At 56.5% G+C, this 24,778-nt stretch overlaps 1 protein-coding gene across 4 annotated transcripts in view; it reads left to right on the top strand.

The window, feature by feature from the left end:
* Positions 1 to 24,778, top strand: part of TRPC4 (transient receptor potential cation channel subfamily C member 4) — a 108,463-nt gene that overhangs the window by 71,396 nt on the left and 12,289 nt on the right. For 3 of the 4 annotated variants that reach the window (XM_045839125.1, XM_045839126.1, XM_045839128.1), the window contains 4 exons: positions 12,314 to 12,453; positions 18,333 to 18,646; positions 19,560 to 19,755; positions 23,382 to 23,576. In XM_045839125.1, coding sequence (XP_045695081.1) covers positions 12,314 to 12,453; positions 18,333 to 18,646; positions 19,560 to 19,755; positions 23,382 to 23,576 — 845 coding nt within the window. The remainder of the gene's footprint in view (positions 1 to 12,313; positions 12,454 to 18,332; positions 18,647 to 19,559; positions 19,756 to 23,381; positions 23,577 to 24,778) is intronic. The other variant, XM_045839127.1, reaches the window with a different exon arrangement.

Here is a 24,778-nt window from a genome sequence, read left to right as displayed (position 1 = left end):
CTTATGCTCAAGCAGTGCTTTGAAGTCTGCATGTGATAGATAGATTGCTCATCTTCATTTCGTTTAGTTCTTTTTCTGGAGTTTTGACCTGTTCTTCTTGTATTGATTTCCGTGGAACAACTGTAAGCCTCCCCCGCCCCACCCTGTAGTGAAGGTTGTTGACCTTCCTCTTCCCCATCAAGCGGCCTTATGAGGCCTTGTAGGAGTTCGCTGTCAGGATGAACTTAAGCAAATTAGCAAAGGAACCTGAAAGCCTCACACAGGAGTCCAACTGGTGATTTTGGTCACCTCGAGATAACTAACAGAAAAACAAACGAGGTAATTCGGTTTTAACTCTCGCAGCAGACAGGTGGACACCGCACAGTCAGACACCAATAACCCTCCCAGACGCTCACTTTGCCCCTTTGCGCGGGAGCAGACAGTGAAGCAGTAGCCCTGTCGAGCACGCGATGGGCCTGGCAACAGAGCTGTGCTCTGTGCGTGTCTGTCGAGAGTCCCCAGAAAGACATACTGATGGCCTGACAGGACCCGGGGCCAGACCGGAGACCTTGCTGCGCCTCCCTCCTGTTGGCCGAGGCCCCGAGGCTGTAATTCACTCAGGGCCCGAGTCTTAGCATGTCATGCTGGGTTCCAAGGTGACTAAACATTCACTTGAGTGATTCCTTTTTTACATAAAATTTACACGTAAACTACATAGCACGTGTGTATGTATCGTATGTACTATGAGAATTCATCTAAATCATAGTAGTAATTTTATCTCAGATAGATGGCATTTGTTTCTGGAGAGAATGCAGAGTAAAGTATGGAAAACTAAAACTTTTGGATGCTGACTTTTAAGGCCTTCCCAAAGCCAGTTTTTATTTTCCCACAGACGTCATTACAACTCCATGGTGACACTGACATTTGCATCCTAGCTTCTTCCCCTCAGGAAAGCGTGCACATATATGAAATGTCTAGAGGTAGACTTATGTTATCAGTTTCGCCTACATTATGAAGTCGGTAACACTTTAAAGTAAGTAGGATAATAACGAAGGCTAGTATATTGGTCAGGCAGGAAGCACTTGTTCCCACTGAAAACGGGGACTCGCGTCTGCAGGGACTTGCCGTGCCCTGGGGTCCTGACCCCGCACCGTCATCACTGAGCGTGTGCGAGTCTGGGCACGCCGGGCGCGATGGGGGGGTGAACCGAGGCAAAGGTGCACCACAGGAAGACATCCACGCTCTGTTAAAAATAACCTCTAGGGAATGCCGAGGCGTGAGCCAAGAATTGCTCATAATATCCGGATTATCCATCTCGCCTGTAACGCATTCTTATTTAACGGTTTTCCTCTAACAAAAGTTGCCTCTCGTTTCCGTATTGATTGTGTATTTTTATCTCGTAAAAGGTTGATATTGACAAACCTGAGAGCGTTCACAGGACCTGCCAAGTCGCAAGTGTGAAATAGAAAGGGTAACACAGACCACATTTTCATCCAGATTTTACGGGTGTGTGGATCTATACATATACACGCATGTTTTCTTCCTTTTTGTGACAATTTATTCATCTTTTGCCTGATAGGCATTAAGAGCATATGGCTCAGGCAGTCACCTGCTTTCTGCCTTGCCCCCGAGTGAACTCCCTTCCCAGACGTCCCCGAAAGTTGTCCCTGCGGTTGTGAGAACCCAGACGTCCCCAAAAGTTGTCCCTGCGGTTGTGAGAAGTGAGCCCGCGGTCTTTCCCGCTGTCCCGGTCGGCACGGGGCTCCGGTCGGCACGGGGCTCCCGCTGCCCCCGCAGACCAGCCGAGGGCACCCACGGGCACTCGCGTGCCGCTGCAGAGCATCGTTTACTAATTTAAAGGGTATTTTAATTTTCAAAAAAACAGGTAGTTATTACGGTCTGACACACCCACCTCCCTTTCCTGTTTATCTGCACGGAATAGCTTGTTTAAGGTCACCTTTACAGATTTATCAAGACTGAAGCACTGCAGTCTCAAGCAACAAAAGATGTATGTAGATGTAACGGTCGGCGGTGCACATTCTATTGCTGATCAAATGACTTTTATCTTTGGGAGCGGACAGTAAGTCTTTTCGGTCACGACAACGCAGTAACACCTCTGATGCAGCACGAGTCAGATCTGCAGGCCCGGAGGGAGTGCCTGGTTCGGGGTTCAGACGGTTGGGGGAAGGGGGCAGAGACGGGACAGAAGAGTGGGGGGCAGAGGAGGAAGGAGGGGGTCAGAGTGGAAGACGGGGGCGGGGGCGGGTATTCGAAGTGGTCGTCGGGGGCCGGGACTAACGGTGGAACAGCAGTCCCAGTGGCGGGATGGCGGTGGTGCCGGCCGCGGCGATGCTGGCGGAGAAGCTACGCACCATGCTAAGCGACGTGAACGTGTGGTCTCGCCGGGACTTCACAGCGACTCCCTCTCGTCTAACCCTAATGCATGATGCCAGTGTCTGGTTTTCCAGAGCACAAGTAGACCTGGACAAATGAGGCCCCTCGCCCAGGATCCGTGAGTCAGCGGGTGGGAGGGACTAGGTTCGAACTCCAGGCGGCGTCACCGCGGAGCCAGAGCCCGAACCCTCTTGCTCTGGAAATCCCGCCCAGAAAGGCGCGGGGCAGAACTCACGGAGGCAAAGACAGCCCAGGGACTCAGGTCTCCGAACGTAAACCCGGTTCCTCTTTTCTCTGCCTCTCTGCCGGCCCTGATCTTGACCCAGGTCAGATTGGAGTGGACCGTGTTTGATGTTCATTAAGGATGGAATGCGCTTCAAGATGCACACTTGGTGTGCTTTACTGTTGACCATCACGTCGGCTAGTGTGCCAAGTGTCTCACGCCCACCCCGCCACGCCACCATTACCGCCATCACCACCTCCACCGCCGCCCGGTCTCCGGTCTAAACCACGCGAGACACACGTGGCTGCCTAACGCTGGAAGAAGCCGCCTGTTCCACGAAAGAAAGAGTGCAGTCCTTTGGCTCGACCTTTCCAAGGTTTTGTGGTTAGTGTGGTGTTCGTGGTCACACATACTGAGACCTGAAGTTCCTCGCTTCCCAGGATGTCATCGGGTTTTAAAATTTCCATTGGTGTGCACGCGCGTGGGGCGTCTTGGGGAAACGGTAGAGATCGATGTATCTTCTGGGTAGGCAAATCGTTTTAAAAATAGAGGTTCGTACTTGGTGAAACACTGGAATTTTCATAATGAAAACATTAGTATTCACTTGTCCAGAAATATGTATCGAGTGGCTACGGCCTCGTGCTGAAGAGGGAGGGCCTTGGCAGCGGTTTGGAGGAAGATTTATTGATTGTTTTCCTATCTTCATAAACAGTCTATGCCTTAGTTTTGATGGAAATATTTAAACAGAAATTCTATAAAAACTATGCCACCGTGTTGATAGAAACTTAGCTGGTTTCTAAGTTACTATATTTTGGTCACAAGCTGTCAAATGACCCAGAATTTTAAGTTCTACATCCTGAATCTTCATCCAAAACTATCACGATACCCCTTCTTGACACACTTTGAAAATCCTTACTTCCTCAGTTGTACATTCCTCCCTTTTTTCTCTAAACGTTAATGTGATGATGCCAAAACCATGGTAATTAAGGGCTGTTGGAGGTCAAATTCAGCACATGTAACTATTCACTGCCCTGTAAGTCGGTGTTTTTTGAGGTATTGTAGGCTAAATAAAGTCATAATTTATGGTGGAGTTTTATAAAAAAATTTAGATTTGGAATGTTCTCCTCTGTTGACTGATTCCCAACCCCAGAGGTCTGTACACACGAGGCTGAGAAGCGACCCTGGAAGCCTGATTTCCTGTTCACGCGGTGGCTTTGTTACGGAGTCTCAGCGAAGTCCAAACCTGGGGTGGTTCCGCCTCCTCCGGCCCCTCTGCCCACGGCCCCACACAAACGCCCGTCCTTTCCCGTCTCTTAACGGTTCATGCCAGGGGCGCCGGCAGTCCCGGGAATCCGGCGTTGCTAAGAAGTGGGCCCAGATCAGATTAAAATGGAAGCTTAGCATCAGCTGGAAGCTCTCCTCACCCCAAAGCCCCGGTGCGCCGGCCACGCCGTGGTCCTCCAGCCTCTCGTCCTTCAGCCCCACACCGAGCGGAGGACAGAGGGGCCCGGACTCTGAGCTCTCCCCTTCCCTGGGCTGCCAGGGGGAGGGAGGGCAGGGGGGACTCCAACGCCTGCTCTGTTCACCGGGGCCCTGGTCCCAGCTCGTCCTTCCCTCACTGGCTGGCTGCATCTCGGGCTGAGCTGACACTGGGCGGCCCGGGTGACAGGTCCCGGCAGTGGGTGCATGCATGGGTGTCCTTCAGGGACCCGTGCACCTCTCGGAGTCCGCTCACCGGACGCCTTCCAGCTCCCCCACTTTTGTCATCAGCAGCTGGACGCTTTGGGGGTCCGGGGACCCTAGCATGCACAGACGGGTGAGACAGCTCAGCCCGAGCCTCTTCCTGTGATGGGCGGTCACTCCTCGGACGACAGTCCTCGCCGCCCTGCCGCCAGGCCCCTTCTGCTGCCGCCGCCCGGGTGAACCAGGCCCCGGGAGAGCTGGGCAGGCGAGGCGACTGCTCGAGCCCACGCCGGAGCTGGGATGCTAGGCCAGCTTCTGCCGGTGGCACTTTCCGTGGAGTGTCCCTCCCTCGTTGGGGAGCGGGTGGTGCTGGGGAGCAGCCACCCCCCTCTCTCCCTCCAGGGCGTCCTCTGAGCGCACGGCTCTCCCGTCGCCCTTCCCAGCTGCTCCCCGGATGAACCACGGGGCTGGGGTGCGGGTGGCCGGGGACGGGGGTGGTCATGCTGCCTGTCCGTCAGCCCTGGAGCACCAGGGGCGGAGACCCCCTGTGAGCCGTCCTCGGAAAGCGGTACCGGGGGCTCTGGTCCCCACCGCTGGGTGTGAGTGTAGCGGCGACAGGAGGCGCCCCTTCGCTCAGTGCTTCCTGCCGCCAGCGCCGCGTGGGGCTCCCCGAGGAAAACGCCGCGTTTACGCTCCTGGGGCGGGGGGGGCAGACTGCGTTTTCGCCCCCTGGTTCGCGAGGAGGACCCACAGCCGGGAGGAGTTCCTCCTGCTCTTTTCGTCTTCACTGCCTTGGTGCCACGGCGTGGAGCCGGGGGTTCTGTTACGAGACCCCCCGGGGTCAGACCCCTCAGCGGGCTTTTGGGGGGCCAGGACAGGCCCTCGGTCGAAAGGGGACCCCGCCTTGGTCTGGGGTGGTTTGCTCCGTGTAAGACCCGGCAGCAGGAAGGGCCCAGCCTGGAGGTCTTCCTGCAGCCATGCGTTTCTCACGGGGCGGGAGGGGGGGGGGCCGGGGTTGCTTGGCGGGCTCTGCCCCGGGGGGCCTGCTTCCCCTCATCCCCACGTGGGGCCAGCTCCACAGGGTGGCCTGTCACCCCCTCCTTCCCCGCAACGGCCCGGCCACAACCCCCGTGGGAAAGCTGGGAACGCACAGCAGAAACTCCCCGGCGCCCACGTGCGTTGTCAGAAGGAAGCTTCCTGACTCCGCGGCGCTGCCGTCTGCCCTCGGGCGGGTCCCAGAGGCCCGACGTCCAGGCCTGCGGCGGGGCGACCCCGGGACACCGTGACGTGCTTCTGCGAGCCGCAGGGAGCCGTGTGGGAATGTTCCCGTGGGGGAGCGGGACGGACGTGTGGGGACAGACGCGCCCTCCGGCCTGGTTCTCCGCGGACTCTGAGTCACTGTGAACAGCGGACGGCGGTCTGGGGGCAGTGTCAGCCAGCGGATGCCCCCCCCCGCCCCGGTTCTTCTAAAGGCTCGTTTCCCCAGAAATGCCGGAACAAAGGACCCTCGGCATTTCCCGCACCTGCTCAGAGCGAGAGCAGAGACGGTCCGTCCTCACGCAGGTGTGGCCACGTGAGCACCGAAATCTGTGCTCTGAAAACAAAGGACCCCCAGCGCCACGGGCTGAGGATCGCTGGTCTGCCGTCTCACTTACAGCTCACAGTTTTTAAAAAAAGAATGGCGGCGTGCGTTCTCCGTTTGATCAGAATCTCTGCTTTCCCCGTAGGATGGGGCTCCCACAGGTCGGAAGGGAAGCCACTTCTGTGTCGTCAGAAGAGTCAGGCTTAAAGTCTCCTCCTCGGACGCCAGAGGAGCTGTCGTGTGTCCGAGCTGCGAGTCTCTGCTGTTCCGCTCCCCAGGAGGCCCACGGGTCTCTGGTCCCGACCTCCGCCCGGGTGTCGTGCCTGCGCGTGAACCCGTCCGGTGAGGGCGGCGCCCCCTCGGACGTGCAGGAGCCCACGGCTCAGCGCTGCCCCTCAGAGGCCTCGGCCGCCCCGCTGCACCCGCGTGCCCCGCCCCTCCCCCGCCCTTCCGCGTCTTCGCGCCTCTGCGTGGTCACCCACGGCGTTCTCGATGTCCTCTGTCTCGGTGACCGTTAGCGATCACATTTGGTTCATGGTTCCAGTTTGGGGGGAGCGGGAAGAGACATGCTTTCCCTGTAAAGGAAAATGAACCACCAGCCCTCGGGTGGGCTGGACAGGTATCGGAAATATATGCCCTTCTGTGAATCCTGCACATTCGAGAACCCCAGAACCACGGATGCGGGGTCCGGGTGACCTGCAGAGGTCAGACGGCCCAGGTTCCCCCGGACGGTGAGCGGCGGACGGCGCCCCGGGTGGGGACTGGACCTGCTCCATGGCCTTCCTCACCCCGGGCGAGAAGGTTCCCTTCCGTGATTCCCACGTCCAAGGTCCGGCCTCTGCTTTCGGGGGTGGGACACGGCCCGTCCGCGTCCTCCGCCACAGGGCGGTTTCCATCTCTCGTGGCAGCCACGGCGATGACTGATTGTGGGGCAATGTCGATAATCCAAACAGGAAGAAGCCACGGCCGGCTATTTCTGTCACTGGGGTGGAGGGAGCGTTTTTGGGTGGCTCTATATATGGAATTCTGTGTGTGTGGGGGGGGCTCCGAACCTCCCTTCCTTTGAAGTGGGAAGACGGGGGCCTGGGAAGATGAGCCTTCTGGCTGGGAACGCAAAGCTGGTCCCTGGCGGGACGGAGCCTGCCACCGCGCACAACCCCGACCCCGCACCTGCCACCGCGCCTCCGTCCCACCCGTGACTGCAGGCACGCACCCTCCGGTCCCTGGGAACTGGCAGAGGGTCCAGCGAAACAGGCTACTATGTGGTGAGACCCCAAGGAGGAAATGCTGAGGGCCCGTCCTGCTCCGTCTGGCCACCAGGGCTGGTGGCACCGGTCACACGGCCTCCTGGGTCCTGCTCGTCTTCCGTGCGTGGTGCTTTGCCGGGTCCCGAGGCTGCGGCCAGGCTCAGCAGCCCGAAGGGCCGCAGGAGCGCTGAGCCTCGTTTTCTCGCCGGGTCGGTAAACTCTACACGCATCACAAGCTCGGAGCTCCGGTGCCTGCATCGTATTTTACTCCGTTCTGACAGCGTCCTTTCTCCAGAGGGAAGGGGCGGCTGCTGTTGGCCCCCCCGATCTTAGGCAAGCTTGCCAACGAGATTTGTTTAGGGCGGCGACCTCAAAGGGGAAGCCAGGACGGAAGCCCCACATCTAAACTGCGGCGGCGTCTGCGGCACACGGTACGACCGACACTGTCAGGACTCCACCGAATCAGTCTTCATTTGTTACTAATCTAGAAAACTGAAATTCACTTAATAAATGAAACTTCACTTAAAACATGAAATAGCTATTGTCACTTTCCAACAATGAATGAGAGACTGTCACGTCTAATGTACTTTTATTTCTGTCCAAGTTGGTGGAATTTTCAAAGATACAGAAAATGTAGAGGACATGTACATGAATGCCTATATTACCTGTCATCAGTGTATTACAATTAATACTTTATGTCTTTATTTTCTGAATCAGTAGGGTTTTCTCTCTTTTTTTTTAAAGATTTTATTTATTTTTAGAGAGTGAGGAAGGGAGGGAGAAGGAGAGGGGGAGAAACATCCATGTGTGGTTGCCTCTCAAGCGCCCCCTACTGGGGACCTGGCCCGCAACCCAGGCGTGTGCTCTAACTGGGAATCAAACCGACAACTCTTTGGTTCTTAGGCTGGCACTCAATCCACTGAGCCACACCAGCCAGGGCCATTTCTTTATTTTTAAACTGTCCCTATTTCCATGCGTCCATCATCAATCTGTCCTAAACTTTGCTGCCTTCAAATTAAGAGGTAGCACTAGGTGTGTTTTTAGAGTCAGATATCTGAGAAGTTGACAAGCACATAGTGCCTCGTGGGCATCACCACAGTCAGGATGTGGGACAGGGGTGGCAAACGGTGGCCGGGAGCCGAATCTGGCCCTTTGGCGGCTCCTCGACATCGTTCCACTGTGACAGCCACACCCAGGCCTGAGTGGCCAGCCCTAAGTTACGTGTTCTCGGGCCCCGTGCAGAACAGGTGTGATGCTCCTTGTGCATTTTAATAGGTGTGCTTTGCCAAATCAATGCATTTCCCTTCTGTGAATGCCTGACTGAACGTTGTTTAACCATGAATACACGTTAAATTTTTTCAGACGCATGTACTGCATCTACTGTGAAGATCTTTTTGTTTTTCAATAATATGCTGATGCTATATATTATATTGATTAAATCTTCGATATTGACACCACCTTGCATTCCTAGGGAAGCCAGCACTGGTCATGATTTATTATCAGTTTACATATTACTGTAATTAATTGACTAATGTTTGTTGAGGACTTTTTGGTGCATATTCTTAAGGATTATAAGTGTATACTTTAGTTTTCTTTGTGTTATTTTTGTCTGAGTATTATCAGAATAATACCTGCCTCTTGAATGTTTGTTTCTTCCTCTTGTATTTTTGGAAGTGTTTGATTCACACTGGTATTAGTTCTTCCTTAAATGTATGATAGACTCACTATGAAGCAGCCGCACCTGAAGCTGTCTTTCTTAGATTTTTAACTATAAATTCACTTTCTTAAGTAAGTATAGGACAATTCAGCTTACTCTGTGTCCTCTTGAATCGCTTTAGAAGTTTGGGTCTTTCAGGGAAAATGGCCAATTCATGTAAGTTGTGAGATTTGTGAGTACCCAGTTGTTCGTTTGATTTACTTGTTATCTTTCCAAAATCTGTGTAATCTGTATCGATGGCCCGTCTCCCATTTCTGATACTGGTCACGGATGTCTTCTCTATTTCTTGCCCATCATTCTAGCTAGCTTTATCAATGTCAACTATTTAAAATTTCTAGATTTGGTTTTCATTGATTTTCTTCTCAGGTTTTATGCTTTTTAAAATGCGTCGATTACTGCTCATCGTTATTTTCTCTCTTCTGCTTGTTTCGGGCTCAATGCCCTCTCGTTCTCGCGGAGATCAGCGGTCCCAGGCCCTCCTTCTGTCCTGGAAAAGCATCTGGGCCTGTGGGTTCCCCTCTCAGCACGACGTCAGCTGCATCACAGGCTTCTTGGTTGTATGTTTATTTTCAGTCAATCCAAAATGCTTTCTTGTTATTCTGCAAATTTCTCTTTATAATATGTAAGAAGTATGCTGACTAACTGCAAAATAGGTGGGAATTTTCCAGATACCATTACTGATCTGCTGTTTCTCGTGCTGTCACAGGACACGCCGTGTAAGGTCTCACCCGGTGTGAGGGTGTGAGGGTCTGAGGTCCGTGTCGCAGCCCGCACCGTGGTCTGTCTGGGTGATGCTCTGCACACCCTCGACAATGTGTGTCCTGCCGCTGCCGGTGGCGGGGGGTGTGGCTCAAGGCAGTCCCGCCCGCTGCCCCCAGTGGTGGCCGGGAGAAGTGCGGCCCCCAGCTGCACCTGTCCCTTTGTTTTCCACCTCGGCTCCCGTCACCGGGCACCACACGTGCAGCGGCAGAGCGTCTGGTCACTCGTGCCCGTCTTCAGGATCGCCCCACCCTCTCAGCGGCTGAACTCTTTATCCTGCTGTTCGTCCCCTCCCACATCCAGCGACGCCGCTTCTTCTGAACACGCCCTCTCCTGCTAGCACAGGCCTCGAGTGTTCTTGGATGAGTGTTTCGTGGCAGTTTTGGTGTTTCCCTACCTCTCACCTGTTGGTGAGCTGTGACGTAGCTGCATTATGCACTTTTATCCCTTAACTGTGGCGTTCAGACCACGCACGTCACGCAAGGTAATTGTCGGTGAGTGGGTTTAGAGCCCGCCCGCCCCATTACTGCTGTTCAGTCTGCTCCGTCTGCGCTTTGTTGCTTTTTCATTTTTCATAATCCATTTTCTTGGATTAACTGAGTATTTGTATAACTTCATGTCTATGTATATTTCTGGCTCTTTATTGACACGCTCAAATATTTTAAGAGGCTTTCCTAGGACTTACAATATGAATGTTTAATTTATTGCAGCCTAACCTCAAATATTATTTTGTCTCACATGTCCTGTCAGAACCTTCTGAGAGTACGTTTCGAATTCCACTCCCTCACCTTCTGTCGGATGCGGTTACAGAGTTCACGTTTACATATGGTGCCTACATTTTAAATCACAATAAATGGCTATAATTTTTTTTAGGCAGGCAATAATATGTTAGAGAAGTTCAATGAAAAAATCTTCTACATTTATTTTTATTTTAGCCATTCCTGGGTATGTAGATTTTTATTCCCTTTTATGCGCCTGAGCTTCTGTCTCACATCCTCCCCGTTTTGCCCAGACAATACCCCTTTAGCTCGGGTCTCACGGCTGCAAGCTCCCTGAGCTTCTGGGGGTCCCGCAAACGCCTCTTGTCCCCCTTCCTCGGTGAGACTCTCCCATCCTGTGCCTGGAATTCCGCTGGCTGTTCCCTCCCGGCACGTTCTCGCGGCCACCGGTCCAGCGTCCGACGCCCCCGCTTCGGGTGCGGTGCGTCCCGGAGCTCCGCGCCCCGCCCCCACCCCGCCGCCCGCAGCGCTTTGCTCATCGCTGTAAAAACCACGGGAACGCGTGTGGTCGTGAGGGTGTCAGCCCCGCCTGTGCAGGAGCCCCGGCAGAGTCCACGGCGCGGGTGCCTGGGAACCCACGCGTGGCTTCCGCCGGAACACAAGTGCAGGGACTCGGGGCGTGGTCAGGGCTGAGCGGGCGCACAGCTCTGCGTGCGGCGGCGGCGTGGCCGGCGCGTCTGTGCGCCCCCAGGTCCGGTGCTGAAATCCCAGCCCCAGCGTGCAGCGGCTGGAGGTCGGGCCATCGGGGTAGCAGGGGCACGTCCTCGGCCGCTCAGCTCGCTCGTGGGTTCAGGGCAAGTCCTGATCGGCTAGCTCCTCCCACTCCGCCTCGCCTTTGGGGTCAGACAGACGGGGAGCTCAGGGCCCCGTTTGATCTTCCAGGCTACTGTTTCCCTTAGGAGACTCTTGCTGTTGGCGTCCATCACGGTGCTTACAAAGTCGTATTATTCTTCTAGTATTTCCTGCCTCCGGATGCTTCGGTGCACCCTTCCCTTCACAAGGCTCCACCAGCAGAATCACAAAACTTGAATGAGATCATGAAAACAGAATAACGATATAGGGCGATATTTTACAAGGGCCTTCTAGAATTTAAGAACAAAACGTTTCCTGTTGAAAACATAGCTGTCATGAAGAAAAGGGCTTTCACCTTCTCTGGACGTGGCTTTCAAAGCCGTTGCTGAACCACACGCACGAGGCGCTGTGGCTGCGGTCGCCGCGCGCTGGCCGCCCCTGCAGTCGGACCCCGCGGGGGCCGGGGGCTCCCGGACCCGCACCAGGCGCCGGGGCCCGTGGGGGGCCACGTGTGTGCGCTGGACACGCTGTTTCTGACTGCGGACGAGGAACGTCTTTAAGCAGTTGTTTACGAGTGAATGCTATGATATTTTTCGTGAAAAAAAAAGTGGTTAAAAAGGGATTGCAGTTCAGTTCGGAATTACGCATTCGTCTGAGTTTCTCAGATACGTCACGTGTAAGACAGCGTGCCCTGCCCAGGGTTCCGGCCCCCGTAAGGGAGGGAGGTGGCGTCCAGAGCTGCAACGACCGTGTTTTGCCGTGTACGATGCACACGTGTTTGCCCAAATGTTTGAGGGAAAATAAGGATGCTGCATGGGTGGTGCTTGAAATAGCTCGTACCGGTGCTTATGTTTTGTAATTGTTTGTTACGTACAATGTCTTGCACCATAATATGTTCAAACATATATGCTAAAATTCCTTCCTAATACAAAAAACAAGTATCTGGATATAACTAAATAAAAAATTGAATTAAACAATTGAAACAAAATGGGTTTTTTTGTCCTGAAAGTTTGGGCCAAAAACGTGGGTGTGTTCCACACAGCAAAATACGGTCTGTGGTCTCCCACGGCCCCAAGATGCTGCAGTTCTTGAATGGTGAACTGTTCGGAGCAGCTTGGTCGAAAATCGCCCTGACAGGGGGTCTTTCTGTCCTTGCAGGGTTCATCTGGGGGGAAATCAAGCAGATGTGGGACGGCGGCCTCCAGGATTACGTCCACGACTGGTGGAACCTGATGGACTTCGTGATGAACTCCTTGTATCTGGCGACGATCTCCCTGAAAATCGTGGCGTTTGTGAAGGTAGCTACCGTTCATGTCTCTGGTACAGCCTGACTCCCGATAAACATTGGTGCGCCTCCCACTGCCACCAATCTCGTTAATCTTGCTACGGAGAGTGTTCTTGACCTGTGTGTGATATTCGCCAGCTCGTGGCCTATTGGCGGACAGCACAAACTGCATGGGTTAACACACAGTGTAGAATCATAAACCAAGTTCAATGAGCAATTTGAAGTCCTCTCCCAATGTTCTTTTATCTAAACTGAAAGATGCCTCAGAATTATTCACATCAACTCCTCGTGTTTCTCCTCCTTCCTCTTTCTAATGAAATTCTACCTCAAACACGTCCAATTCTGGCACAAAATAAATACCTATTTTTATGAGTTATAACTAACTGGTGAAATTACATAGATCAAAATATTATTCTTCCAAAAGCACGGAAATCAGTACTCCGGTTTAAACTAACGTGGCCTGGCAGTGTTTCAGCAGAATGGAGCTGTTCTTGCTCATCCGATCCCACCAGGCAGGGCTCGAGGCCTCCCCGGCCCCCCCTCCGCCCCCCGGAATGGGCATTGTGAGGGTCTCACCCCCCGGGCGCACGACTCCCGGGAAACGGTTCTCCTGTTCTGCGGTGACAGCCGGGACTGCTCCGCACGCTGGGGGGTTAGAGGTGTCGTTCCGAGCAGATCTCTGTCGTCTCCTCCTACCTGCCTTCCCCCCTCCCCTCTCTTCCTAAAAAATGTGTTTGAAAATAACAGTCAGTCGGTAAAAAATGAAGAGTGTCGAACTCGGCAGGAATGATTCATGCGATTTAGCGATCTGAACCCGAAAATGCTGACGTCCAGGTGAGCGAATTCCTTGACCAGGTTTCAAAATAGCGGCCTGCGTTTTCCTGCGTGGGGGGGGGGCACTCAAACAGGGTCCACGTTGCCCCCTGTTGGAAAGACCGTGGTCTCTAGAATTTGTTCAATGGCAAGGTTCCCAGCACTCATCAAAAACATGAAGAAAGAGCATTTCCCCCCTCCTTCATGGACAGCGAGCTATGTTTTAAGGAGGACAACATCATTTGGTCATTTTCTTAGTGGTGCTGAGGTCGATGCCCCTGAAGGCCGTGGGGGGACGGCAGAAGGCGTAGTCTGAGCCAGGGGGTGGTGGCTCTCGTCCAGGGGGAGGGCGGGCTGTTTCTGACGCCCCTCCCCGCGAGGGTCCCCGGGTGAGCACACGTGTGAACTTGCGGTTGGCACCTCTGCGAAAGCGCCGTGTATCTGGTCTCGGTGGCCCCACGCAGTTGGAAGAGTCTGGCATTATGTGACTCTAGCAGTTTTCCTCACACCTCCAGGTGCCCAGACATCACCTGGAGAGTGTGAAAAAACACAGGTTCCTTTTCTTCGCCCCCAGAAACTCTACGTAGGAGTGTCAGGGAGGGGGGGCCTAGGTGTGGGTGTGCAGCAAACTCACCGGGCGATGCCGGCGTGGCTGGTCCGAGGAGACCGCTGACGAGCACTGGGCCCAGTCAGCCACCCCGCACTCGGAGGGGCGCGGACTGACCCCAAAGGGACGGCTCGCAGGTTCCTCATGCGCAGGGCTGGTGCTGAGATACGCGTTTTATACGCTGTGCCTTGCATTCGCGGAGCCCCCAGGCAGGGCCTGGGCTCACCTGTTCTCCCCTCGTCCTGTTTGGTCGTTCAGTTTTTCCTGCGAACTCTAAACAACTTACAACTCCCCGTTTCTGGGGAAGGTGGCCTATTGGTGTGCAGAAGCAGACCCTGCCCCCAGGACGGGAAACAGCCGTGACACGCACAGGTCAGTAAGAATGTGCAGGGCGCCGGCCCCCCGGGCTGCCGGCTGCAGATCTGGTGGCCGAGAACGGGAAGCGGCTGGAGGAGACCGTGCCTGCGCCCCATCCAGCACAGCTCAGCGTCGCCGTGGGGCTCGGGCGCAGGACGCACCAGCTGCGGTTCTGCACCTGAGACGGTCTGCATCCGAGGCTACGAGGCTACGGCAGCGTCCAGAAGGAACTGGACCTGGCTGGCTGGTGCCGTCCTGGGATCACACAGGGGACGGGGGGGCGTGGGCATTTGCGGGGATGGTCCAGCATGCGGAAGCCCGAGTGTGTCAGGGAGGTCGGGGGCAGGGAGCACTGCGCCAGGACACAGGAGAGCAGCTCGGGGCAGGAAGGACCCGCCCCGTCCTGCGGCAGAGCTGGGGTTTCCGCCTACAAATGGAGAGAGGGGGTCACATCGGAGGGGCCCCGAGGCAGAGCCGCGGACGTGGGGGAGCAGGGAGGAAGAGGAGGGACACGAGAGGAGGGAAGGGGAGACCCACGGCGGGAGAGACGCGTCAGCTCCGGAGCAGGCGGGCTCCCTCTGAGGCCGCTGCCGGGCGAACGGCTCACCTACTGTGGGTCCCTGCGGGGCACCGGGGGCCAGACACCCCCTCCGCTGGAGCAGCGGGTGCGCAGGAGGACAACAAAGGGACGCTGGGTCCCAGAGCTCACGCAGCAGCATGGCTGAGCCACGACACCTCCCCGACAAAGGAGAGAGGCTTTCACTCCAAACTGAACACACCCCCTCCGGGAGGCCGGGCCCCGCGCCTACGGTCCTCAGAATGGAGCAAATGGCTCTGTTCTGAGCTTCCTAGGCCTCCCCGGGGTTCCCTGCCTCCGGCTTCCAAGGCCTGTTCGCCACGCGGACACTCTAACCCGGTGTCAGCAGCGTGTGGGACCCCAATGGGGCCCGAGGGGGACACTTCCACGCAGCGTGGCTCCCCGACAGCTGGCGGAGGTGCCGCACTCCGACACGCGGACCCAGGCCTCTCTGCTGGGGCGCGGCCCAGCACTTCGAGATCTGTGAGGTGGAGGACTCGCCCTGGGATTCTGGAGATCCCGGCTGACGCCGCAGTGACGTCGAACCGCCTGGACCGGCCGAGCCACCGGGAATGGGCGGCGCCTCCTCCCGACGCGCTTGCTGGACGGCTGAGCGAGAAGCCACGTGGGGCGGGGTCTGGCCCCCGGCCGAGCGCCCCTTTCCGCTCGCTCCCCGCAGCTCCTGTGCTCACCCGCGAGAGCGCCGCCCTCCCCCACGGCGAGCTCTGGGTGGGAGCGCACAGGTCTCCCGCGGCCCGGACACGCGGGCACTGTGTCCGGGGCGGTGAGAAACCCCGACCACGGGGCCCCGTCCCTCCGAGGGCTTGCGGGTGCCTTTGTGGTGCGCTCTGAGATGTAGTCACAAGCCCCACGGGTGGGACAGACAGACACACAGACAGAAATACAAGTTAGCCACCGATAGCAGGGGCTCAGCGACGTTCTCTGCTTGGACACGTGCGTCTCCCGAGATCAGTGAGAGAAGGAGGCGACGGCGGCCTCGGTCTTGGAAGAAGAAGGTGACGACTCGCAGGGACCAGGCGCGGAGAACGTGTTGGGTGCGCAGACCCTTACTCTGGGGCTGTGACGGCACATTGACAAAGTCTTCCACTTTTCACTTTCCTGTCTTCCGTCACGGTCGGTTGTACGCTAAAGCTACGTGTGGGGATGCCCAAGAACAGTTGTGAAGATCTAAAAATGGAATGTAATATCCCTCTGGCTCGAGTTCAGTGTTTTTTTTTTTCAGTTTTTTATTTTTTCATGTTTGTTGAATTATTGAGGGTGACTCTGGATAATCAGTCACACAGGTTGCAGGGGTACAAGCCCGTCACACGTCATCTGCGTGTTGTGTTGTGTCCACCCCAAAGTCAAGTCCCCTCCCAGCACCACTCACCCCCTCGCCCGCCTCCTCCTGCCCCTCCCCCTTTCTCTCTGGTCACCGCACGCTGTCGTCCGCGTCTGCGATGTGGCCTGTTCTGTTGCAGCGGAGTCCCTCTGCCATTGTCACCCAGCCTCCGGACCCCGCTCCCCTCCGACAGCTGTTCCCCTGTGTCCATGCGTCTGTTTCTGTTCCGTTTGTTAGCTTATTTGGTTCATTCAGTTCCACACAGAAGTGGAATCGGATCGTATTTGTCTTTCCCTGACTGGCTCATTTCACTTATAATATCCTCTAGGCCCATCCATGCTGTCACAAAAGGTGCGATTTCTTTCCTTTTTACGGCCAAGTAGTATTCCACTGTGTGGATGGACCACCGCAGTTTTCATCCGCTCCTGTGCTGATGGGCACCTGGGCTGCTTCCAGATCTTGACTACTGTAAATGGCACTGCAATGAACGTATTGTTCTTTTCTATTCTTTTGTGCGTATATTCTTTTGAATCAGCGTTTCAGGTTTCTTCAGATAAATTCCCAGAAGTGGAATTGCTGAGTCATAAGGCCGTTCCGTTTTTAATTTTTTGAGGAAACATCTGTCTTCAGTAAACCAACAAACAAGTGCTGGCGAGGACGTGGGGAGAAGGAGCCGCGTGCACTCTGTGGGAGGCAGGCTGTGCCACTGCCGCCGTGGCACACGTGGTCACCGCGAATTGTCACTCGGGCAGGAAAGGGTCTGCTCGTGGGACAAAACCAGGCGCTTGTGCCGTAGTTTTTCCAGGGAGATTACAAATTACTATGAATTAGTTTCAAATGGATTAGCAGCTGCAAAGGTCTTCGGTATAAAACACAATATGAGGAGACAGGCGGCACTCTGACGGACTCAGACGGAAGTAAAACGTTCGTTCTGACAGGAAAAACGATGCCATCATCGGGCATATTTTTGGTGACGTGTATGAAGAAGGGAACTCAATTTCCTGCTCACTCCTCATGCAGATATAATTATAGATTTTTATAATGCAATATTTCAAAGAACATACTTGACCCTTTTTTTAAAAAAAAGAAACAAGTTTGCTTCAATACCACAAGGAATACATTTTCTTTTAACAAAGAATCAGTTTTATTGTGCTTTGTATATAGCTCAATATGAAGATAATTCAAAGCTGACTTTTTAACTCTTAAAATAATTGCTGGTCAAATTTTAACATAGCAAATATTTTCCTCAGATCACATTTTATATAACTAAGGGATGTTCAGATAAATGTCACGTTACACCTGAAACGTAAAAAATGAGCGGCCCACTGGCCTCCTGGGCGGTCTCCACGCTAAGCTCCACCTACGTTTGGGGCACAATAAACACAAGGTGGGAACCGTTACGCCCACATTGCGGGTGACTGTTTCCAAGGCAACGGGCCACTGCTCCCCCTCATTGACACGTGACTGGTATGGTACATGTGCATTCCTCTAGACTGGGTGGGTGTGTCCAATGTGGTAACTCAAGCCGCTGGTCATTGCGTTAGAAATTTAGCACCTTTCATTTGTCATGTGGCTTTCTTTGTTCTGATGGTATTGCTGCATTTCCCCAATAGAAGAGCAGATTTTCCCCCCATGTCACGCTTTTCTTTCCCTTTTTTTTTGAAATTCCGCCGGAGAGGGCAAGAACAGATGTCATTCGCATATTAACAAGTACTGCAGGTGGCAAGGACAGATGAGGAAGGCAATTTCATTGAAGTCATAAATTACGAACGGCTTTTTTTTTTGGTTTTGTTTTTATTTTTTTTTTAAATATTTCATTTATTTTTTGAGAGAGGAGGGGAAGAGGAAGAGAAAGAGGGAGAGAAACATCAATGTGTGGTTGCCTCTCATGCACCCCCTACTGGGGACCTGGCCCACAACCCAGGCATGTGCCCTGACTGGGAATTGAACCAGCGACCCTTTGGTTTGCAGGCCGGCGCTCAATCCACTGAGCCACACCAGCCAGGGCTACGGACGGCTTTAATAAACCTTTATTTTCATGCAAACTCACCGTGCTGCCCTGCTCACGACGGGCGTCAGCTTCCTGACACCCGGCCGCTGCACTGGACCCGCCTGCAAGGGCGCCCCGGCCCGGACTTGACCCGCGCGTGGGGGTGGGCTTGTCTCACTGTCCCCGTGTGCCTTTCTCGCCCCCAGTACAGCGCCCTCAACCCCCGCGAGTCCTGGGACATGTGGCACCCCACGCTGGTGGCCGAGGCGCTCTTCGCCATCGCCAACATCTTCAGCTCTCTGCGCCTCATCTCCCTGTTCACCGCGAACTCGCACCTGGGGCCGCTGCAGATCTCGCTGGGCCGCATGCTGCTGGACATCCTCAAGTTCCTGTTCATCTACTGCCTCGTGCTGCTGGCCTTCGCCAACGGCCTCAACCAGCTGTACTTCTACTACGAGGAGACGAAGGGGCTGAGCTGCAAGGGCATCCGGTGCGAGAAGCAGAACAACGCCTTCTCCACGTGAGTCGGGCGGGCGTCTCGGCCGGCCGCGCTGGGCGGGGCTTAGCTCGCACCGCCCCCGGGACTTGAGTAATCCATGATCGGTGGTCGCAAAGAGAGTCCTGCCTGGTGCAGAGCGCAGAACCAGCGTGCCTCGGACCGGAAGGCTCCTTCATGAAAGGGGAAAATCCAGTACCTTTGTTTTAAGTTTCAGTAAAATGGTCATTTCCTTTAAAATGCTCTGACGAAGGGAGAGCTATGTATACTGCCTTTTATCGTTAAGTCTGTAGGGGCGACACTGCTGAATAAGATCGTGTCGGTTTCCACGTGCGTGTCTGTGACACGGGACGTGTACGTTGTGGCACCGTGTGCCCGCCACCCGAAGTCAGCTCATTCTCGGTCACTGTGTACTTGCCCCCCTGCGCCCCGCACTGTCCCCAGCCCCCTCCCTCCGGCCACCACCGCACTGTCGTCTGCGTCTGTGAGTTTTTGCTTGCTCGTTTGTCTTCGTTCACGGGCCGCTTCCAGGTGTGTGTCCCACACGCGAGTGAAATCACGCTGACTTATTTCGCTTCGCAGGCTGTTCTCAAGGTCCATCCCTGTTGTCGCAAACGGCGGCATCTCCTCCTCTCCATGTCTGAGTGGTTTTCCGTAGTGCACAGAGGCACCAGGTCTCCTGTGTGCAGTCCTCTGTGAAGGACACTTCGGTGGTCTCCCTGCCTCGGCCTCCGTGGCTAACACTGCAGGGAACCCAGGGGCGCATGAGTCTTTGTGAATAAACGTTTTCAAAGTCTTCGGGCGGGCACCCAGAGCAGGGCCTGTAGTTTTAAATGAATCAGGCGTACGTAACAATGTTCAGGTCCTATGGTTACATCTTGTCTGCATGCGGGTCACGTTGATAGAGCTATCGGGTGTCGCTGTGTCCGTGTTCCAGGCTGTTCGAGACGCTCCAGTCCCTGTTCTGGTCCATATTCGGGCTCATCAACCTGTACGTGACCAACGTGAAAGCCCAGCACGAGTTCACGGAGTTCGTGGGCGCCACCATGTTCGGGACGTACAACGTCATCTCCCTGGTCGTCCTGCTCAACATGCTGATAGCCATGATGAACAACTCCTACCAGCTCATTGCCGTGAGTCGAACCCGTGTGTCGTAACCCAGCGTCTCCCCCAGAAGGCCGCGTTCCCAGCTGCATACCCCATGCTGCTGCCCTTGGAAGTGAGGTTTGTCACTGGCCGTTGGTAAGACAGACGTGTGATATAGATGGTGGCTTGGAAGTTGCTAGGCAGGCGTCGCCGTATTCAGCTGCACACGGATTTAGTGGCGTCACATCACACACGACTGTAAAACACACTGCGCGGACCTGGCCGGGCGGCCCCTGGCTGCAGCGGGCAGCGGGCGAGGTGTGACTTGGGACGGGCACCCCGCGTCTTTGCAGTGCCTGTGGGACGTCGCACCCTCTCGGCCCCCCGCCCCCGTGGCCTGGACTCGGGCGGACTCAGGCCGGCCTGGCGAGACACAGAAGGCAGTGCACGGGGTGAGGGGTGCGAGGGGGGAAGCCGGGGATTTCAGGGTCTGGAAGGTGGGCAAGAGCAGCGTGGCTGCAACCCTGAGTGCGGGAGCAGAATAGACGCCGCGCTCTGTGTCCGTTTGAAATTCTGGAACCCAAATACTCCGTTTAATCACTTGCTCACTCACCCCACAAATCCTCACGGATCTTCCTCTGCAGCCTAGCTGTGTTCTGGGGACCAGACCAGCGCAGCGGCAGGCAGACAGAGCCCTGGCCCCCCGGGACCTGGCCTGCTGGGGGTGGGGTGTGTCCACGGCCACTCCCAACAGTGGTGAGGTAGACCACGCCAGAACGAAATGTGTTTTTAAGTCTCTTGTATGTATGCCTCCGACAAGCGTCATTTTGGAAGGATAATTGTAGGCCTCTCGTCTTCCCCGCAAGGGACTGCAGTTACATTGCATCTTGGAATCCGGTGCTGCAGCTCTGGAGCGTTGTTATGGTTCGTTTGAGACGCAGCGTTCGAATTTTACCTAAACCTGTCACAAGTGATAAATTGGGTAAATAGAAGAAAAACGACTTTTATTTACTGGCTCACTGGCTCACACAGCCCCGCGTGAGTCTCTCTGGGCCCCAGGATTTGCGTGTGAATAGCTAAGTTCGCGGAGCTTCCTTTCAGCATCGTACGGGTCTGAGCGTTTTCACGCGGCCCCTCCGTGTTTGCTTGGGAACGTCTGTGTTCCTCTCGTGGACACATTTCCGCGAGTGGGTCTCCAGGCCGCCCTCCAAAGCACTAGGGGGCCCCCAGCGATACAGCCGGAGACAGGGCCACTGCACACACGGCTCGGGTTCTACAGAACATCACACGCACCGAGAGCGTCGGGAGAACACTGTTCCAGAACCGCACGCCATTTCCTTCTTGCTGCCTTGTGGGATGAGCCTCCCTCACCTACTTCTTTCTTTTTTTTATGGTTTGTTTCTTCTTTTAAAATTGTTGTTCAAGTACAGTTTTCTGCCTTTTACTCCCATCCCAGCTCACCCCCCAGCCCTCCCCACCGCCCCCCTTCTTTTGTCCCTGTAGCTAACTTCTTACAGACACGAGAGGAGCTCCAGATCTCTCGTTTGTCCCAAACCCCGAGACTGGACTGCTGGGAGCGGGTCACGCTCCAAGCTGAGCCGCCCCCCCCCCCCCCAGCACCCGCACGGGATGCCTCCTCGGAGTGAGGACACGTCCCGGGTTGTACCCCTGCCCCCTGCCGGTCCCGGAACACCAGGATTTACCCCAAGGGCCTCCTCTTCAGTCCTGCCGCCAGCCCTAGCTCGGCGCTTTGGGGTGGGGCACCAGCAACGAGGGGAGTTGAGTAGTTACAGGGCAAAACCAGTCATGCCCGCCCCAGCTGGAGCCTGCTTCTCGCTCATTTGGTCTTCGGCAAAATACTCACTGTGCACCTGACCCATGCCGGACAGACCTGTGCTCGGTTTCGGAGACGCACAGAACAGTGGCGCCCCTGCCCTCCAGAAAAATGTGACGTAGCGGGGGCGAGACAAGTCAACACCGTCCGTTCCGAGGAAGGGGACATGAGAGTGTGGCCAGAAGAGGGCCAGCCGGGCGGGGGCCGGGGGTGCGGGAGGGGCCGCTGAGGCCGACGGTGTCCGGCGGCGTCCTCCCGGAGCCGACGCCTGCGCGGAGGGGTCAGTTAGCAGGTGGGTAGCAGAGCGGGGTTCAGTCATCGCCAGCCTAGAACTTTCCACTCCCAACTGTAGACATTGCTCAGACTCTCTCAGATCCCAAACAAGGGACAGAGGGAGCGTCTGCTCTGAGTTTCAGTGAAAGAACGTGATGAGATCAGGGTGACCCCTGACCTGTGACCACCCGAGAACCAGGAGGAGCAGAAGCCACCCCCGGCCACTCCTTCACCTGGGTGGCCGCCTTTTACCACCGTTGGCCCCTCCTCCTTGGCTGCAGCAAACGATATATGCACTTTCAAGTACTGGCTTTCAAAAGGGGGAGGGGGACAGAGAAAGAAACATCGCTTTGTCCTCCCACTCACTCAGGCACTCATGGGCTGCGCCTCGTACGGGCCCTGACCAGGAACCGAACCCGCAACCTCGGCGTACCGGGGATGACTGGGTTCTGACCGCCTGAGCTACCTGGCCAGGGCCTGCACGCTTGTTTAGAAAGAAAGGGAAGGGGCGGGCACTGGGGGGAGGAAGAGGAGGGAAGGCGGGAGGGACGCCAGCCCTGGTGCTTCCATCTGTCCGTCAGCCCCTCCGACCGGACCTGTCCCAGGCGGCAGCGGCGGCGGCCGGGATGCGGTGACCCCTGCTGACAGCGCAGGGAGTGCAGGGCCGGACCCGGCTCGGTCGTCCGCAGTGGAAACGCACCCACACCTGCGCCTCCCTGGGCAGCCCGCAGCCGGGGAGCACTGGGCCGGTGCGCACTCTGACGCCGTCCTGCTCTGGAGCCCGAGCTCTTCCCATCCGAGTCTCGGGTCGGGACGGCGTCCTCTGAGTCCCGCCCTGTGTGTGCGCGCCTGGTCCCGGCTCCCCACTGCCCGGATCTCCTGCCCAGGTCAGCTCGCGGCTGACATGGGAGGGGACGGCCGCGCCCACCGGCGGCCATGCGTGTCCCGCAGTTTTCCCGGGAGATGCACGGAGGGGGCTGAGGGCTGCGGGGTGGTGGGGGATAACCTCCACCTGTGGGCGGCCGCCAGCCAGACCCCCGTCTGGTGCCGCCAGGCCAGGGCGACGCCGAGGTTCAATGTCACAATGTCACGTCAATGTCAAGGGAACCTCTCTCTGAGTTGACCCCTGTCACCCGAGGGGGACAGCAGTGACTCCCAGGGAAGCGCAGCAAGCTGGGCTCTTCCTGGGAACAGAGGGAGGCTAAGCTGAGAGCACCCACGAAGGTGACACTCACCCCCATGGAGGTGGGGGGGGTGGCTCAAGGCTGGTCGGGGGCCAGGATCTAATGCAGCGGAGCCCGTGCCACCCCACGGCCCGGGGCAGCCAGCTTCCCCCGCCAGGCACAGCCCGGCACCGTGGGCTCCTGCACACGGTGTGATGTCAGGCGTGTGTGTAGGTGTGGAAGAGAGGACAGTGAGACGGTGAGACAGTGACCAGGGAGCGGTGGCTAGAGGAGCCAGCGTCTGGGACATCAGAGGCCTCTCTCCGGGGGTCAGCGGGGTGTCCCCCCGCCCCGAGCCCGGCCGCGGCGGGCCGGTCAGCCGCTGCCCCGTTCTCCCCCGCAGGACCATGCGGACATCGAGTGGAAGTTCGCGCGGACGAAGCTCTGGATGAGCTACTTCGAGGAAGGCGGCACCCTGCCCACGCCCTTCAACGTCGTCCCCAGCCCCAAGTCCCTGTGGTACCTGGTCAAGTGGCTCTGGACCCACCTGTGCAAGAAGAAGATGCGGAGGAAGCCCGAGAGCTTCGGGACCATAGGGGTAAGGACCCCCCCCGCCCCCCCGCAGGTGCGCCCCCCCCCCCCGTGCGTCCGGCGGGGGGCTGCAGCGCGCTGGCGTCCGATGTGGCGCGTCTGTGCCTCTTCTGTGCTCGGTGCTTGCGTCTGGTGCACGGCCTCCGGGCCCAAGGCACGGCGTGAACACCTGACTTATTTCTCACACACCTGTCTCACGCTTGAGGACCGTCCCTGTTTCACAGGCACCGTCACACGGGCCTTCCCCGACCCACCGGTTGATTACTGGATGCGGCCTCGCCGTGACCGCGGTTATGTGTGGCACTGCTGTCTCGTCGTGTTTCTCTCCGCCGGTCAGGGGGGCCAGCCTGTCTCCTTGTCACCTCGGAGTCTCGGCGCCGAACAGAGAGGTCCCTTCAGGGGCCTGTCACGCTGGCGAAAGTCGTCCCAGTTGAGTGACCGCGGGGACGGTGGGACTGGCACGAGCCGGCCCGCGTCCCGGCAGAGATTTCAGAGCGCCTTCCCCCGGCCCACACCCTGCTCCCACGCCCACCCCTGGCCCACGCCAGGGAGCTGTGTTCGGGGAAACCCGGCGGGACTGCCCGGCCCCGGCCCTCCCTCCCTCCCCGGGAGGATTGGCTCCTCTGGGAATCTCCCTCTCGGAGAAGAGCAGGCGTCCGGGCCGTCCCGGCAGAACCTCCGTGGGCGCGGGCCTCTGTTCCCAGCAAACCGCCGACACGGCGAGTCGCTCCTCCTCGCTGGCTCTCGCTCCGTCCCCGACTGTCCCAGCCCTCACGGTGGTGGTGCGGGCAGTAGCACCCTGGGGTGCGCTAGTCCCGGGGCCCTCCTAGGAGCAAGCGTCCTTCCCAAAGGGTGCTTTGGAAAGTACCGCGATGTGCCTTTATGGTAGAATCACTGAGTAATGCTAGTCGTTTAATTTAAAAATTATACTTTTTTAATCAAATTGAGTACTTTTTTCTTTTTTAAGTATATTTTATGATTATGCTATTACAGTTGTCCCATTTTTCTCCCCTTTATCTCCCCCTGCCCTGTGCCCCCTCCCACCGCCCTTAGTTCACGTCCGCGGGTCGTTTCCTGGACTGTTCTCAGCCTCCCCCGTCCATTTTGCACACTTTGGTTTTAATTTCACTTAACGCAGTCCGTGACTGCTCGTCGTGACCCGAGTGGACCTTCTCGCTCTTAGCTGCGCCGCCGGGGCACTGCCGTCAG

Source organism: Phyllostomus hastatus, unplaced genomic scaffold, assembly GCF_019186645.2.
Source record: "Phyllostomus hastatus isolate PE091 unplaced genomic scaffold, TTU_PhHast_1.1 phas_contig_29, whole genome shotgun sequence".
In the NCBI taxonomy this organism is placed as follows: domain Eukaryota; kingdom Metazoa; phylum Chordata; class Mammalia; order Chiroptera; family Phyllostomidae; genus Phyllostomus; species Phyllostomus hastatus.
This window is presented reverse-complemented; position numbering and strand designations above follow the sequence as displayed.